This window comes from Pelophylax lessonae, assembly GCF_965119305.1.
Source record: "Pelophylax lessonae genome assembly, chromosome: 7".
Lineage (NCBI taxonomy): Eukaryota > Metazoa > Chordata > Amphibia > Anura > Ranidae > Pelophylax > Pelophylax lessonae.
The window spans coordinates 170,963,925-170,981,351 of record NC_138774.1 but is presented as its reverse complement, the minus strand read 5'-3'; the positions used below and the strand labels follow the sequence as shown (position 1 = coordinate 170,981,351).

General features: G+C 39.4%; 1 protein-coding gene across 1 annotated transcript in view; it reads right to left on the bottom strand.

Moving 5' to 3' along the window:
* The window catches only part of LOC309560294 (vascular endothelial growth factor receptor kdr-like), a 269,627-nt gene that overhangs the window by 157,489 nt on the left and 94,711 nt on the right, over positions 1-17,427 (bottom strand). Inside the window, exon 5 of the mRNA XM_082263898.1 lies at positions 6,586-6,745. Within this exon, the coding sequence (XP_082120024.1) occupies positions 6,586-6,745 (160 nt within the window). The remainder of the gene's footprint in view (positions 1-6,585; positions 6,746-17,427) is intronic.

Genomic DNA, 17,427 nt, shown 5'->3' with positions numbered 1-17,427 from the left:
TTCGGCGCTGTGTTACTTTAACGGAAAATTGTGCGGTCGTACCCAAATAAAATTGATGTCCTTTTTTCCCCACAAATGGTGCTTTCTGTTGGTGGTATTTGATCACCTGTGCGATTTTTATTTTTTGCGCTATAAACATAAAAGTGCGACAAGTTTGAAAAAAAAAAAAACAATATTTTTCACATTCTGCTATATTACATTCTCAAAAAAAAAATAAATAAAAAAAAAAATGTTTTTTAACATTTTAGGCCAATTTGTTTCTGCTACATATTTTTGGTAAAAAAATTCGCAATAAGCGTATTTTGATTGGTTTGCGGCAAAGTTATAGCGTCTACTAACTACGGGAAAGATTTATGTCATTTTTATTGTTTTTTTTTTAATTTTTTACTAGTAATGGCAGCAATCTGTGTTTTTTTGCGAGACTGCGACATTGCGGCAGACAGATCGGACCCCTGACTGATGTTTTTGACACTTTTGGGGGGACCAGTGACATTACTATAGTAATCAGTGCTAATAATATGCACTGTTACTGTAATAATACCACTGGCAGGGAAGGGGTTAACATTATGGGTGATCAAGGGGTTAAATGTGCACCTAGGGGAGTGATTCTAACTGTGGGGGGGGGGGCTTCTGAAATAACCATAGAGACATGTGATCCTATATAGAAGGATCACACGGGCTCTATGATCATTGCAGGGAGAATAACAGCCAGCTGTGTTAACAACAGCTGAACGTTCTTCTCTCTCTGCGGGGAACAATCGGAGGTGTCAGGCGGCAATCAGAGCCACCTGACACATGTATCGGCTTCCCCGCTGATGAGTGGGGGCGGGAGCACGCCGCCGGTGGTGCGCGCTCACCCCCTAGCCTCCTGAGAGCGAGCAACGTAGACCTACATCGCTTTGCCCAGGAGTGGCTGCCTGCCGCAGTATATCTGCGGTGGGCGGTCGTAAAGTTGTTTAAAAAAATATATACTTTTACATTTCCCATTGTATATCTGTAATGTTGTCTTAAGTTGTTCCACAATTCAGGCACAGGCTGGCCATACATGTTCAATTGCCTTGCACAATTTTCCTTCAGATTTACCCTAAACTATGTAGTGTAACGGCCTGCCTAACTGGATAAAATTGAACGTTGTTTAACCTTGACCTCATATTATATGGTTTTTGGTAAATCTAAAGGAAAATTGTAAAAGAGGATTGAACATGTATGGCCAGCCTAAGTCTACTGTTGCAGCTACTACATCTGTAGCATTTACCTTTCACTTGTGCGTGTTTCAGTACCTAGGTGACCAGGGATTTTGTGCTTGAATATATTATCTAGGTTAGTCGATCATTTCCCATTCTCCATGCTTGGAGCAATAGGGGAAGAGCAGTTTAAGGTATAGTCATGCAGTTCACTAAATACCAAAAGAGATAAAACACTGAGCATGGGGAACTGTCAGTAGTCAAGATAGGATACAGAAGTGTAGATTAGAGTCACTCAAGTGGTTGTTGCCAATGGATAAGGAAGTTGAATGTCAAACCAAAACACAAATCAGACTAGTGAGAAGGGCAGTATTGATTGACTTTCATTTAGCTATGACTTACAAAATTTAATTTGTCTTGTTTTAGTTTTTTTTTTTTTAAACATATTTTTTATTATATAGCAGTGGGAGAAAACAAATCTAAGATGATGGTTACTTTGCACCTTGTTCCAGACCTCTAGAATTAGCTAAATTGTTTTCATGTTGAGGAAGTTCTGGCAACAAGTTAATGACAGTAACAGCTACAGTTAAAAAGTATCTGAGAACAGAAGGATCCTCAAGGACCAAGCTAGGCAAGAACCACTCATACAAAGTGACTTATTTATGTGCTGTATTAAGTTAATGAAATGCTAAATCCTTGGGATTTAGTTATTAGTATCAAGTTTACTCTCAATTTCCTCACTTGTCATTCATTTTACTAGGAGCTCGGCCAATGAAACATGATAATTGGCTCTTGTTCACTCTCTGAACAAATGTTGATGTATTTGATGTGGCATAATGCTACAGAAAATGTGATGTATCAGCTAAGTTTACAATTACTAAGACAATACAGGGTGTGTTATACTTTACAAGCACGTGACATGTTTTAGCTCACCAAGGGGAAGAACCAGATATTGGACCCAAGGCTGGGTACTTTTTTAATCCATTTAACCCAAATAAACTTTAGGTCACTGAACATGCAACATTGAGCATAAAACACACATCGTACAAAGCATCAACTATGAATGACCAGCAATAACATTGCATAAATGCAATATATATAACTATTCATCGTATATCAAACATTGTGTATAAAGTGCATGCAGACCTGAGAACTGAGATTCATTTTATCTAATGTAGATGCAATGTAGATAACATAAATGTACACATTAGAGACTTTCTCGAAATCTTAGTCAGTTAAAGAAATTGAGCTCATAACAAAAACAGTTTCTGAAAACCAAATAGGAGCTGGGAAATGCTCCAACATTTGATGCTCAAGTTTGTTTTGTGCAGTTTTGCACAAATTATTATTCTGTTATTATTTTAGCAGGCCTTCGTATTTTATTAAACTTCTGGACACATCCTCTATTTTATACACTATATTCATCGGGCAATATTTTATTTACCCAGAACCTGCAAAAAAACAAAATATATATATATATATATATATATATATATATATATATATTTTGAATTTAGTAACAAAAAAAGTGCAGCACGCTCCTCCAATAAAATGCATTCAAATTATAGTGCAGAAAAAAATTTCTGAAAACAGTGTAAAAATCATCTATATATAGTAAATTTACGTTAGTCCATCTTTTCTTTTATACATAGATAGATATATATATATATATATATATATATATATACAGTGCCTTGCGAAAGTATTCGGCCCCCTTGAACTTTTCGACCTTTTGCCACATTTCAGGCTTCAAACATAAAGATATAATACTGTAATTTTTTGTGAAGAATCAACAACAAGTGGGACACAATCATGAAGTGGAACGAAATTTATTGGATATTTCAAACTTTTTTAACAAATAAAAAACTGAAAAATTGGGCGTGCAAAATTATTCAGCCCCCTTAAGTTAATACTAATACTACTGTAGCGCCACATTTTGCTGCGATTACAGCTGTAAGTTGCTTGGGGTATGTCTCTATCAGTTTTGCACATCGAGAGACTGAAATTGTTGCCCATTCCTCCTTGCAAAACAGCTCGAGCTCAGTGAGGTTGGATGGAGAGCGTTTGTGAACAGCAGTTTTCAGTTCTTTCCACAGATTCTCGTTTGGATTCAGGTATGGACTTTGACTTGGCCATTCAACACCTGGATATGTTTATTTGTGAACCATTCCATTGTAGATTTTGCTTTATTTTTTGGATCATTGTCTTGTTGGAAGACAAATCTCCGCCCCAGTCTCAGGTTTTTTGCAGACTCCATCAGGTTTTCTTCCAGAATGGTCCTGTATTTGGCTCCATCAATCTTCCCATCAATTTTAACCATCTTCTGAAGAAAAGCAGGCCCAAACCATGATGCTGCCACCACCATGTTTGACAGTGGGGATGGTGTGTTCAGGGTGATGAGCTGTGTTGCTTTTACGCCAAGCAAAACGTTTTGCATTGTTGCCAAAAAGTTTGATTTTGGTATCATCTGACCAGAGCACCTTCTTCCACATGTTTGGTGTGTCTCCCAGGTGGCTTGTGGCAAACTTTAAACAACACTTTTTATGGATATCTTGAAGAAATGGCTTTCTTCTTGCCACTCTTCCATAAAGGCCAGATTTGTGCAGTATACGACTGATTGTTGTCCTATGGACAGAGTCTCCCACCTCAGCTGTAGATCTCTGCAGTTCATCCAGAGTGATCATGGGCCTCTTGGCTGCATCTCCGATCAGTCTTATCCTTGTATGAGCTGAAAGTTTAGAGGGACGTTCAGGTCTTCGTAGATTTGCAGTGGTCTCATACTCCTTCATTTCAATATTATCGCTTGCACAGTGCTCATTGGGATGTTTAAAGCTTGGGAAATCTTTTTGTATCAGAAACCGGCTTTAAACTTCTCCACAACAGTATCTCGGACCTGTCTGGTGTGTTCCTTGTTCTTCATGATGCTCTCTGCACTTTAAACGGACCTCTGAGACTATCACAGTGCAGGTGCATTTATACAGAGACTTTATTACACACAGGTGGATTCTATTTATCATCATTAGTCATTTAGGTCAACATTGGATCATTCAGAGATCCTCACTGAACTTCTGGAGAGAGTTTGCTGCACTGAAAGTAAAGGGGCTGAATAATTTTGCACGCCCAATTTTTCAGTTTTTACTTGTTAACAAAGTTTGAAATATCCAATAATTTTCGTTCCACTTGATGATTGTGTCCCACTTGTTGTTGATTCTTCACAAAAAATTACAGTTTTATATCTTTACGTTTGAAGCCTGAAATGCGGCAAAAGGTCGCACAACAGTAAAATCAGTCTGTATGTGCACTAAAGCATGCTTGTTATACTTACTGTGAAGCATAAGGGGTTAATCCTTTGCATTGTGTAAAAAGGCAGTTTGATCCTGTCTTTTCTGATCCTCCCCTTCTTCCACAGTCCCCAAACCATCTCTTGATAGAACAAAGCCTTGGGGGCAAGCTGCACATGCTCAGAGGTTTTTTTTTTTCTTGGGAGAGTGGATGTAATTAGCACAGGGCCAATCAGCACTGTCTAGACAAAGGGTCAGGGGTTCTGCAGCCTCATAGGACAATCAGGAGAACATAAAAACTCCTCCTACAAGCTTTAACAAGTACTCTGCCAGACTCTGATAGAAGCCACTAGAGCAAGACTGCTCTAACTGCAGATGCGAAAAGCTATTTAGCAATTTATATGTACTAAACTTTTGCATTTCCATGTTCTGTGGCAGACTAGATATAGCGAATGCAGGATCCTGGGTTTAGTAACATTTTAAAAGCCCAAAAAATGCCTTATTAATAATTTTATGTTAAACTTTTATGTTTAGTGTTTATTTTTTATGTGTTACTTAAAGTGGTTGTAAACACTCTTATATACCAAGTGAAGTGTATAGCTTTTGGTGATACACAGAGATGAAACAAATCCTGCCACATACGTTTTACTTGTTTATCTACAGTCTTCTCTTCTCTACAGCCATTTAAAAGTGCAGATTTGTGATAAAATCCTTCTTTATGTGCGAGGAGCAGAAAGGAGGGGTTGAGAGCTGCAGTTACACTGTGTGAGAGCTGATTTCAGAAAAGGGACCCCCCCACCCCCCTCCTTCACACACTGCACAGGAACAAAGGAACATGCAGAACTGTATTATGAGCTCCTTACACTGTCACAAAAGTAACTTGTGTGTCGGGAAAATGTCTTAGAAGTGAGTCATTCTGATTGCAGAGGAACGGAGCACCAGTGGGAAACCACACTTAGAACTTTGGAGATAGACAAGTAAATACTACACATATAAATGCTTTGTTCAGATTTTATGACTGCGGTTTACCACCACTTTAATGTTCATTACCACTGGTTGCTTTTTTGTTTTGTTTGGCAGTTAATTTCCATAATCTGAACTCACTGTAATTTTGCTAATCATCTGTTATTAATTGAAAAAAAAACATTTAGTGAAATTACAGTTATTTTAAGACTTGTATCTACTTATTCTGCACTGTATCTCATGGGTTTTACCATATCTCAATTTGTTTTAGGTTTCTCCTCTTTTTAGGAAAAGCTCCAATTCATCACGTGGTTTTAGATATATTTTATTTAATATGATTTTTATCCATGGATGTGGTCATTCACATTCTGTACTTTGTACCTAACCTTTATATTGTGCTCTATAGTCATATTCTTCATAACCTAACTGAAGAAAGGGGTTTTTGTGTGGCCCTTGAAACATGTTGGGTGTTTTGTGTGTTCCTTCTATGAACCAATGTTATCATTAAACAATTTTAGACTCTTGGACATTTGTTTGACACTCTTTTTAGATTGTGTACAGTTTAATGCCACCTGTGTACTATTGTGGAGATTTCTATTCACTTCCTGTCCTGTGGACACAACAGGAAGAGAGAAGAAAACTCTCCAAGGTGAACCAGAATAGGTGTCCTCACTGGAAAACTTTCCCCTGTACCTAAATGCTGTTGACAACTGACATTTCTCATCACTTTAGTCCCGGTGACAGTGGTCACCAGAACAAGCAGAGAAAGTGAATTAACCCCTAGAGGGCACATAGACAGCAGTAAAAGTCTGATATAGTTTCTAACCTTTCACCACTGGAGCCATAGATATCCTTTAAACCTATGAATTTGACAGAGGTTAGTATCAACATATGACAGCACTTTGTCACTGAATGAAAATGCTTATTAGGAAATGATAGTCCAGGATCTCAACACAGTTTTGTAGACGTGTCTGTCAACAGTTCACCCTTCTGTTCTTAGATCAGAGATGACATTAACAGAAATATTTGAATATATGAGAATACCAGAAATATGGTGCCTTTGTCACTTGGAAGGTGACATCCATTTCGTAGTATCAACAGTTATTTCTGCTTTTTAAACATATGCTTTTTTCTGAACATGAGATTCTGCTTCTTACCTTTGTTTTGTTTCCAGAACATAGATCGGAAAGATTTCCCTTTGACTGTAGTGACACATTGCAAAATTTCACTGAGACTGTAATGAGGTGAGTAGATTGTAAATCCAATCTTTGGATCCCATTCCATTCCAGGCTGGCTGACTTCAATTTTATTACGGTACTGAAAAAGAAGAAACACTTTAGGACTACAACTCTCTCCACTAACTTCTTATACGGTGCATAAAATGAATAAAAAGTGATGAGATGTGGAGGAAAAACAAACTGTTTTATTTTTCAGAATGCAGAGGCATTGTAGCACTTTGGGTGGGATAAAGCCTCCATTCCTAGGTTCACATCTTACCTGGTCTGGTCACCAAACCTCATTATTAGTCTCAGCTGTCTATGGGCTTTTATATATATATATATATATATATATATATATATATATATATATATATATATATATATATATATGTGAGCTGGCTGATGCCTGGGGCTAAGCTGTTTCCCTCATTCTGTCTGTCATGGAAGCATTCTTCTTGGTGAAAAGGCTGAGCGCTGACAGAACATTAAAAAAAAGTACAAGTGCTGCCTGTTTGTATTCCTGTTAGTAAGAAGGTCTGTTAGTGTCATTCACAGAAGAGCGATTGCTTTGTTTGTTTTACTCTATAGACTTGCAGTACAAAGCCCTCCTACATTGAAATAGTGTTTGTCAGAGGTGCAGAGTTAGAGACAAATGACAGCCACTTGATTGTACAGTCCTAGATATATATATATATATATATATATATATATATATACTGTATATATTTGAGGGGAAGCAAGCAAGCCTGAGCTTTATTTTTTTTTTTTAATTCTTTCAAGCCTGAGCTTTATTGATTGATAATGGCATAGAGCATCATATATAGCTCTGTGCTCAAAAAGGTATTGCAGCCAATTACATGGTTGCTACCTTTTTAAAATTTACATTTGAAAAATCCCATTTTGAATGGTTACTATCGATTGCACAAAAGTTTGAATGCCTCTGCAAGATGTAATGTGTACAATTTCTGTACACATATCTAATAAATCATAGTAAAATGTGTCATGTAGGAGACTGGCCCCTAGTGGACAATTTGTAAACATACATAATGTCTGCAGAGTTCATCTCCACAATTGCTCTTTGGGGCGATTATCCTGCTGTCTATTTATTACAGGTGCTTATAGAGCACTATCAATTTACGCATTACTTTACATATATATTGTACATTCACATCAGTCGCCCCTGCCCTCAAGCAGCTTACAATCTAAGGTCCCTAACTCACATGCATATATACACATAGTAGGCCCAATTTAGACAATCAACCCATCAGCATGTGTTTGGAGTGTGGGAGGAAACTGGAATATCTGACAGAAACCCATGCAGACACAAGGAGAACATGCAAACTCTATAGGTAGTGCCGTGGCTGGGATATACACCAACAACCCTAGTTCTGCTATGCGGAAGTACTAACCACTTAGCCACTGTGCTGCCCAGTGATTTGCATTTATCCACAGCTGTTTATGTTATCATGAAACACTTTTAAGGCCCCTTTCACACAGGCGGACCGTTCAGATCCGCCTGTCAGTTTTTTTTGGCGGATCTGAACGGTCCCCCCATGCATTCCTATGGGGCATCGGATGGCAGCGGAGACATGTCCGCTGACATCTGACCCGATCTGATCCGTCAAATCTGGACGAATGGAAACCCTATTTTCCATCCGTCCAGCGGATCGGATCGGATGGGATCGGAGGAGAACGGACCGACGGTCCGTTCCCATCCGATTTCCCCCATAGAGATGCATGGGGAACTGACAGCTGTGTCTCCGCACACAGTGCGGAGACACAGCTGTCCTCCTGCTGCTCAGCGGGGGATCGGCGGCTCGATCCCCCGCTGAGAAAAACGGAATCCGTCCGACGGACGGATAGTGTGAAAGGGGCCTAAATGTGTCAAGGCTGGTGGCATTAGTACTTAAATTTCACTTGTATAGTGAAGGGTGTAATGTTCTTGGCTCTATCAACACTTAGAAAAAGGAATTTTTAAGCTTAACTTTAGAAGAAAATCCCCTCCCTCAACTTTATTTATCAATCATGTAAGGAAGGTAGAAGTAAATCTGAGTTTCTGATTCATTAAGCATGCTGGCTGGGGATAAGAATCATTAGAGATGAAAAACTCTCTAGTTTAAAACATAGTTTACAATCTTAGGATCTTTTCTGCCTTCCTAACAAAGTGGACTTCATTTGATCTTTTTTACTATATCATATCTGATTTCATGTGAAGTCAACCTTTCATTGACTTGAAACTAATTAGTCCCTTTAACGGATCTGCAGTAGCTTTCAGTTAGAGATATAAAGGGAAGTCAAGGCACTGGGGATTACACATAACTTAATAGACATATTGCTATTGCAAGATTTGTTTTGTTTTTTTTTTCTTCTGAAATCCACGCACATGATTTGATTGCCCTGCTTTCTATTATCTACACCAGGGGTCGGCAAACTTTCTAAATATATGGCTTTTACTGTCCTTTGGACTTTGGAGGGATTGGGATGTGGTCAGTGTGAGTAGAAAATATAGATTATGCTCGGGCGGCGGTGTCTGGATGGAGATTTGCCAACATCCCTAATATAATATAGAAAGCGAAAATTCCCCTAGGTGCGGGACTTTTTAGGCAAAGGACCATCAGACTAGTAATGAGAGTAGAAAATGCCCTGACATCAATGGGAGTAAAGAATGCCCCATCATTAGTGGGAGGAAAATTACCCCATTTTTGGTTTTAAGGGAAGAAATAGCGCCCCATCATTGGTGTCCATGGGAGGAATAATGCCCCCATTGTTGGTATCTGGGGAAATAACTGTGTCCCACCATTGTGTCAGTGGGAAGATTAGTTCCCTGCAGTTGGTGTCAGTGGGAGAAATAGTATCCCATCATTGGTATCAGTGGGAAAAATAGTGCCCCATTGTTGGGGTCAGATGTAGGAATAGTGCCCTATTGTTGGTATCAGTGACAGGAATTATGCCCCAGTGTTGGTATAGAAGGAATAGTGCCTTTTATCAGCGGGAGGAATAGTGTCCCAAAGGCCTGAGTAGGCAAGCAGTGGGAAGATTAGTTCCCTGCAGTTGGTGTCAGTGGGAGAAATAGTGTCCCATTGTTGGGGTCAGTGGTAGGAATAGTGCCCTATTGTTGGTATCAGTGACAGGAATTATGCCCCATTGTTGGTATAGGAGGAATAGTGCCTCTTATCAGTGGGAGGAATAGTGTCCCAAAGGCCTGATTAGGCAAGCAAAGAGAGACACAAGCCCCCCCCCCCCCCGTCTCCCCCGGCCACAGTTTGGAGGCCCCTGATCTACACACTTAGCTGATGCTATGAAAACACTTGATATGCAGAACATTTATAAGGCATGACATAAGGGGGGGGGAGGGGGTGTTTTAGTGTTGGTCAGCAGTCTATATAGAGTGAGAAGGGAAAAGGCAATGATGACACTGGAGGGATTCACCTCCAGAAGCAGTAGAATTGCGACCATTTTGGTGTGGCATCACTGCTGAAAACTCACAGGAACTGCTGATCAAGATTTATTGTCTGAAAAACTGAGTTTGCTGACTGCAAAGCAATAAAGTAACAAGTACGACATGCTGGTTAGGGTATACATATGCTACAGAGAAAAAATGATATTGCCTTGACTTCCACTTACTGCCTCAGGCAGGACCCATTTTGCAATTCTAAAATAATGGAAATCAATTTCAAAGTTTTTTTAGTTTCTTAAGTTTTTATGTGAGGTCAAAATTTCATCACGCTAATAACAAAATTACAACCTGCGTACTACCCAAGCAACTATTAAATCTGCATAAGAAGAGAAATAAATAATTTAAAAAAGCATAGTGTCTCACAACATTTTAGGAGGCTTAATAATTAAGGCTGGACTGGATTTAAATTTTGAAGTGTGGAAAAAAATAGAGCACACTGGAAAGGGGGTGATTATATAAGGCGATTGAGTCTCAAGGAATCTTGGTGGATCTTTGAGACCAAAGTACTGGCACCCAGAGGTCTCAATATAGGCTTTGATCTTAATTGCTTTATTAGTGACTTGTAATTTGGCCCGGTTATAATGCATATATGTTTTTTTGCAGTTATTTTTGATATATGGTTTTATATTTTTATAACTGTAAGCATATTTTATTTGGTTTTAATTAGTAGTGAGTATTTTTAATGTGTTCTAAGTGCTGCATATATGTGTATTTTAAAAATATTTTAGTTCATTAGCATAAACTTTAAATGGCACTGGAGGGCTATTAAAGCAAAAGACTTTCTAGTGTAAAGCCCATAAGGAGTTTTAAAAGGGCAAATAGGCACTTTAAAAGTATGTGAATGGTGGACCTCAACACCCGCGGCAGCACCATTGAAGTGAAGCAATTCTGTAAGAACCAAAGGGAAAAAGAGGGGCGCCAGACTTATTGTACCGGTTATACACCTCCATGTATTAAAACCATAATAAATTGGCAAATCACATTTGATGAGTAAAAGCAAGCATAAAAAAGGGTGACCAGGTGATGGAGATTGCGAAAGCCTGCTAGTTGCTTTGTAGCCAATCCAATCAGGTCTGAGGAAGAAACATGAAGTTTCTTAATACGTTACCACCCACCATCGGCGGCATCATGTTTCCCCGGAAAAGTCGGTTCCAGCCCGACGCCATTTACGTTCCATGTTGGTTTCCCCCGACCTACCACCTCCCACAGCTTTGGCTGCCATGATCATCTCCATCCGCGATAGGACACTGATGATCTCCACCAAGGGGAACCCTGAGTCTGGCCCTGGAGTATATTTATAGGCTTGCTATTACTCATCAAATGTGAGTTGCTAATTTATTGTGGTTTTAATAAATAGAGGCCTTTAACCGCTACACTGGCGCCCCTCTTGTTCCCCTTAGTTAATTAGCATGTGTTTCTTTTTTTCCAAATTTTTATTTATTTTTTGCCAATCCATGTGTTTCTTAACAGTGGATTAGGGTTTAAGATTATATTTATGGTGCTTTTAGAAGTGGTATATTTAATTAGTGAATAAAAGTTATTGTACTTATTTTTTATGTACTAGTGGTCCCCACTCTGCCTAAGGTTTATTGCAATTAACGACAGATCTATGTTTAATGCCTAGCCAGCTGAGTTCCGGGTTTGAGGAGATCAGGTGGTAGGTAGTTGTTTAAAGATCTCTATGGCAACAAACGGGGACAACCTTTTTGAGGAAATCAGGGATTGGACGATATGTGTAAAAGGGGCTGAGTCATCTCGCTAGCTAGGAGTTTTGGATATTGTGAGTGAACAATGAGCCGTTCATTTACTTTTCTGTGGCCAGATATAAATAACTTTATGTACTGAGATTTTTTAAAGTGTTTTTAAAGTGATATGGGGGAACCCAAGCAAGCTCCATGCCAAGCATTTGCTTTGTGTGTCCATTCACACACAAAGCCGAGGCTAGGCCCAGCCCCCTTTCTCTCACCAGTGACTTACTTCCTGCGATACTCAGCCAATGAAAAGGGAGAGTCTCTGGAGAGCGGAGGCTCTCATGCACATCATTGGATTGCACCCTATTGATTTAATTTAATAAACATTATGAGAAAACTTTTGTTTTCATGTGTACCATTAATGCTGGAACTATGTTTATGAGAACTGCGTGATACTTGGAAGTGAGTGGAGGAGACTAGACCCCTGCTTCTTTTCCCTTAAAGGGACACATGCACTTTTGACCTCATTTTAAATGTGAGGTCCTATATTGAAGGTGAGCGGTTTGGTGTACTACAGGGTGAAGATTGCACAGTGGAAATTTTTGAACTTGCCTGGGAAATACAGTGTGTCAGCAATGCACAAACCTTTTGTGATTTTTACTGACTATTAGGATTGTTGGAATTTATATTTTTGCAATAGTGCACTTTGTTCATATATAATTGTGTTTGTCACATAATGTATGTAATAGCTCTATATTTGTTGATGAATTTCTACTTTTATATATTAAATGATTCTACTATCAAAGGGAAAGTCTGCACTTTTTAGTTATTTTATCAAACTTTCATCATGTTTACTTAGCTCTTGTGTGATAATACATACCAGAATCTGTAAATCAGTCATGGGAAAAGACTCGATTGCAGTCTATAAGAACAGCATCAAAAACAATGTGTGCAGCTTAAATGCCCAAAACCTGCTCTTGTTTTGTCTGAACTTCAATACTTAAGATAAGATTTTGTTTTACAGAAAATGAAGGATCCTGGAGTGACATATTGCAGTTCCACTCCCATTCCATAGTTTAGTAATTGGTTCCATATTTCCCCTTCCTATCCATCTAATTCAACATACACTTGTCTGTTCTGTTAAATAAGGGCAGGTGTTTATTGTGATTCCGAAGCGAACACACAGTTCATCCCATAGGAGCTGTCAGTCACCACAAGTCTTCATGACAGTATCTGTATCTCATCACTGCAGTATGTATACAACTAAACTGCATCCAGACACAATATACTTGGGGGGGGGGGGGGGGGGATTGTTGATTTTCTAAAGACAAATAGGCCGTTCACTTTGCAAGAGCAGTAACACTGTGCAGTGGAATTATCCCCAGAGCTTAGTGAATATGGTGCAAATCCACCATACAATGAATACCCAATCAGGTGCACAGAAATTTAAAAAAAAAAGAAGCTTTTTTTGCTTGCACGTGATTGGATGATGAGAGTCAGTAGAGCTGCAGAGTGCACCTTCCCTTGTAAAGTGAGCAGCCTATTTACCTTTAGTAAATCAACCTCTTGCCTCTTTTTAGAGAATGTCTGGCTGTAATTATCTCATTTTAAAGCCTCTCATTTTAGTCTATGCCAGGACATGATAAACAACACAATTCCTAGCCGTGTATCTTTGCTTTCCTTGCCTCTTTTTTCACTGATCATTAACAATGTTTTGTATTTCTGATATGTTTTTCTCCTAAGTGACAGTCCTTCCTATAGTTATATGTGACAATGAATTTTGTAGAACAGTTTGAAGCTGATGGTGTAATTAAGCCTAAAGTGATTGTAGTGTCTCATTTTTTTCCTATAAAAATAACAAACATGTTATACTTACCTCCTCTGTGTAGTGGTTTTGCACAGAGCAGCCTGAATCCTCCTTGTCTCGGATCCCTCTTCTATGATCCTGGCCCCTATCTCCTGTTCAGTGCCCCCACAGCAAGCAGCTTGCTATGGGGGCATCCGAGCAGAGTCACAGCTCCCTGTGTCCATTCAGACACGGAGCCCTGACCCGGCCTGCCCCATCTGTCCCCTGATTGGTTAGCTGACTTTGATTGACAGCAGTGGCAGCCAATGATGCCGCTGTTGTGTCTCAGCCAATCAGGAGGAAGAATCATGGACAGTTGAGACACTTGTGGACATCACTGGACAGAGAGGGACCTCAGGTACGTATCAGGGGGGCTGAAGGGGGCTGCTGCACATAGAAGGTTTTTTATCTTAATGCATAGAATGCATTAGGATAAAAAAACCTTCTGCCTTTACAACTTCTTTAAGTTTGGCGCTGCCTCAATGGAACACCATGCACTGAATAACTGAAGGCCCATTCACACATTTGCGCTAACATGCAGTAAAACATGCACTTTACCATGAACATGATACAGCAATGTGCTGCGGCTAATGGGATGGAGGAATGGCTTGCTACAAAAGCTTCATGTATGTGTTGTGTATGACTTCAAGGATAACAGGATATACAATTAGGATATTTAAAGCACAACTTTAAACACTTTTACATTTTGGATTTCTTTTTGCTTTTTTTTTTTTTTTTTTTTTAATCCCTGTGACACCAGTGCAAAACAATGAGGGGAATAGGGTTACCAGGATAAGAAGGTCCAACAGCAGTGCAAACCTGGCAGACACTCTACCCATTCTCTACTTGAAAATGTTTCTGTTTTTATGTTTTGGTCTTCATTCTCACTGAAGAGCTTTCCAATCACATCTCTTGTTCTACCCCCCCCCCCTCCCCCCCATCCCCACCACCATTATCAGGGCAGAGTCTCAACAATGGGGACACACAGCAGTAAGCATGTCAAACAAAATAATTTTGGCTGGAGTTGGACACTTTTACTCAATAGCCCACCTGTAAAACAAGAAGGCTGCTATACATACAGTACCTATCCAGTCCATGTGTTGAACATCTAGTGCTTCTCTGCTCCCCTGCCAGCCACTGCGGTTCCTCCTGCCTGTTCATATATAACAACCAGTCAGGTGAGCCAGGGGAGGAACCAACTTTAAATGTAACACCCAGACTAGGTTTACGCTTTAGCTTCTTCTAGCTTTTGTTAAGCATTTTTATGTGCATTTATGCACACATTTCTTGCGCTTTTTTATTTTAGTAAAGCTAGTAACTATATAAAGGAGGTGCAAGAAATTGGGGGGAAAAAGGTGCATTATGTGCATTTTTTTAGGAGCTCCCATTGCAGTCTATAGGGACCATAAATGCGCAACTCTGCTTCAAAAATGCTCATGGTGCAACACACTTCAAGCGACACATCACTCAGGTGTGAATAGACACCAAAGGATAACATGGAAATCCTCATGCTGAGTGTTCATTTTACTTATGGCAGCAGTCTGTGTAGTAGAAATTTGTTTTCCAATATTCACATGTTAGTGCAGTGTTAATGTAATGACATCTATATGGCACGACGGCATAAAAGTTGCTGACTTGTATTACACTGTACTGCCAACAGTTCCTACATGCTAAAGGGTTGATTTAATACACTTAGCAAATTCTTGTATATATTTTACAGCATTAGGAGGATTTCCAAAGGATCAGTTGTGTTATTAAAGGATTTTACCGAATGTATTATGTCCCTGCATGTTTAGTTAAGATTTAGCGAAGGAGAGTCAGTGAAGCAATAAATCAGTACTGATAATTTCTACTTGGTATGGTAATGTATTATGGAGTTTAGAGACTTCTGCCCTCACAGAGAACATTACATATATGTATTTAGATGTACCTACTCATATAATATATATACTATATTATCAAAAGTATTGGGACACCTGCCTTTACACGCACATGAACTTTAATGGCGTCCAAGTCTTAGTCCGTAGGGTTCAATATTGAGTTGGCCCACCCTTTGCAGCTGTAACAGCCTCAACTCTTCTAGGGAAAGCTGTCCACAAGGTTTAGGAGTGTGTCTATGGGAATGTTTGACCATTCTTCTACAAGCACATTTGTGAGGTCAGGCGCTGACGTTGGACGAGAAGGCCTGGCTTGCAGTCTCCGCTCTAATTCATCCCAAAGTTGTACTGGGTTAAGGTCAGGGCTTTATGCAGGCCAGTAAAGTTTCTCCGCCCCAAACTCACTTATCCATGTGTTTATGGATCTTGTTTGTGCACTGGTGCACAGTTATATTGGAACAAGAAAGGGCCATCCCCAAACTGTCCCCACAAAGTTGAGAGCATGAAATTGTCGAAAATGTCTTGCTATGCTGATGCCTTAAGAGTTCCCTTAGCTTGGAACTAGGGGGCCAAGCCCAACCCCTGAAAAACGACCCCACACCATAATCCCCCCCCCCGCCACTACCACCAAATGATTTGGACCAGTGCACAAAGCAAGGTTCATAAAGACATGGATTAGTGAGTTTGGGGTGGAGGAACTTGACTGGCCTGCACCTCAACCGCATATAACACCTTTGGGATTAATTTGAGTGGAGACTGCGAGCCAGGCCTTCTCGTCCAACATCGGTGCCTGACCTGAAGCTGTTCTAGCTGCAAAGGGTGGGCCAACTCAATATTGAATCCTACAGACTAAGACTGGCATTAAAGTTCATGTGCGTGTATAGTCAGGCTTCCTAATATTTAACCTTTCGATTTTTCCTACAAAAATGTTATCACTTTTGATTTTACAGCCAAGGCACTGATATTCAAGCAAATTGTATATGAAAGTTCTCATCCAAAATAAAATGATTTGCTTGAAAGTTATTTTTATGACAAAATAGCTAATTAACAAAGAGCATTGTGCCGATTGTTCTACCTCCCTGTCGGGTGATAATTGTTATGTTCTATAGGTGTCACTTAAGGGAAGCAGATAACACAGCCAAATGAGGTAAAAATAAAATACTAATTCATGCAATAGAGGTTTTTAATAATTAAACATCAAAAAGAGGCTTTCAGTAATTAAATATAAAAATCATGTAAAAATATCAACTCTACTTATATTTATATACTTAAAGTGATTGTAAACGATCACCTTGTAAAACAACTTATTCAGTTTAAAATAGAAATGAAAGGCAAAACATTTGTGTATAGATATAAAAATGCAAATTTAAATACCTTTTTTCCCTTTTTGTTATAAGTGATCACATTCCCACTGTTTTCAGCTGCATAAGAGCTAGGGTAGGAGAAGCAGCAGCACACTGAGCTTCCCAGTGAATGGCTGTGCAGCGGGGGCATGTCAGGACAAGTCTGATCATTGGAGGAGAGTACAGGAGAGTTCCCAGCACAGCTAGAGAACCGACCACGCTGTGCTCCCCCTGCCTAGTGTAGTCAGTTTTTAATAAGAAAGCAGAGGACTGGCAGGGACACCAGGGATTTCACACAAAGAAAGCAATACAAGAAGAACAGGATATTTTCTCATACAAGTACATGGTACAGCAGGTACAGTATCTCACAAAAGTGAGTACACCCCTCACATTTTTGTAAATATTTTATTACATCTTTTCATGTGACAACACTGAAAAAATGACACTTTGCTACAATAATGCTAACAAAAATAACAGTGTAAATTTGCTGTCCCCTCAAAATAACTGAACACACAGCCATTAATGTCTAAACCGCTGGCAACAAAAGTGAGTACACCCCTAAGTA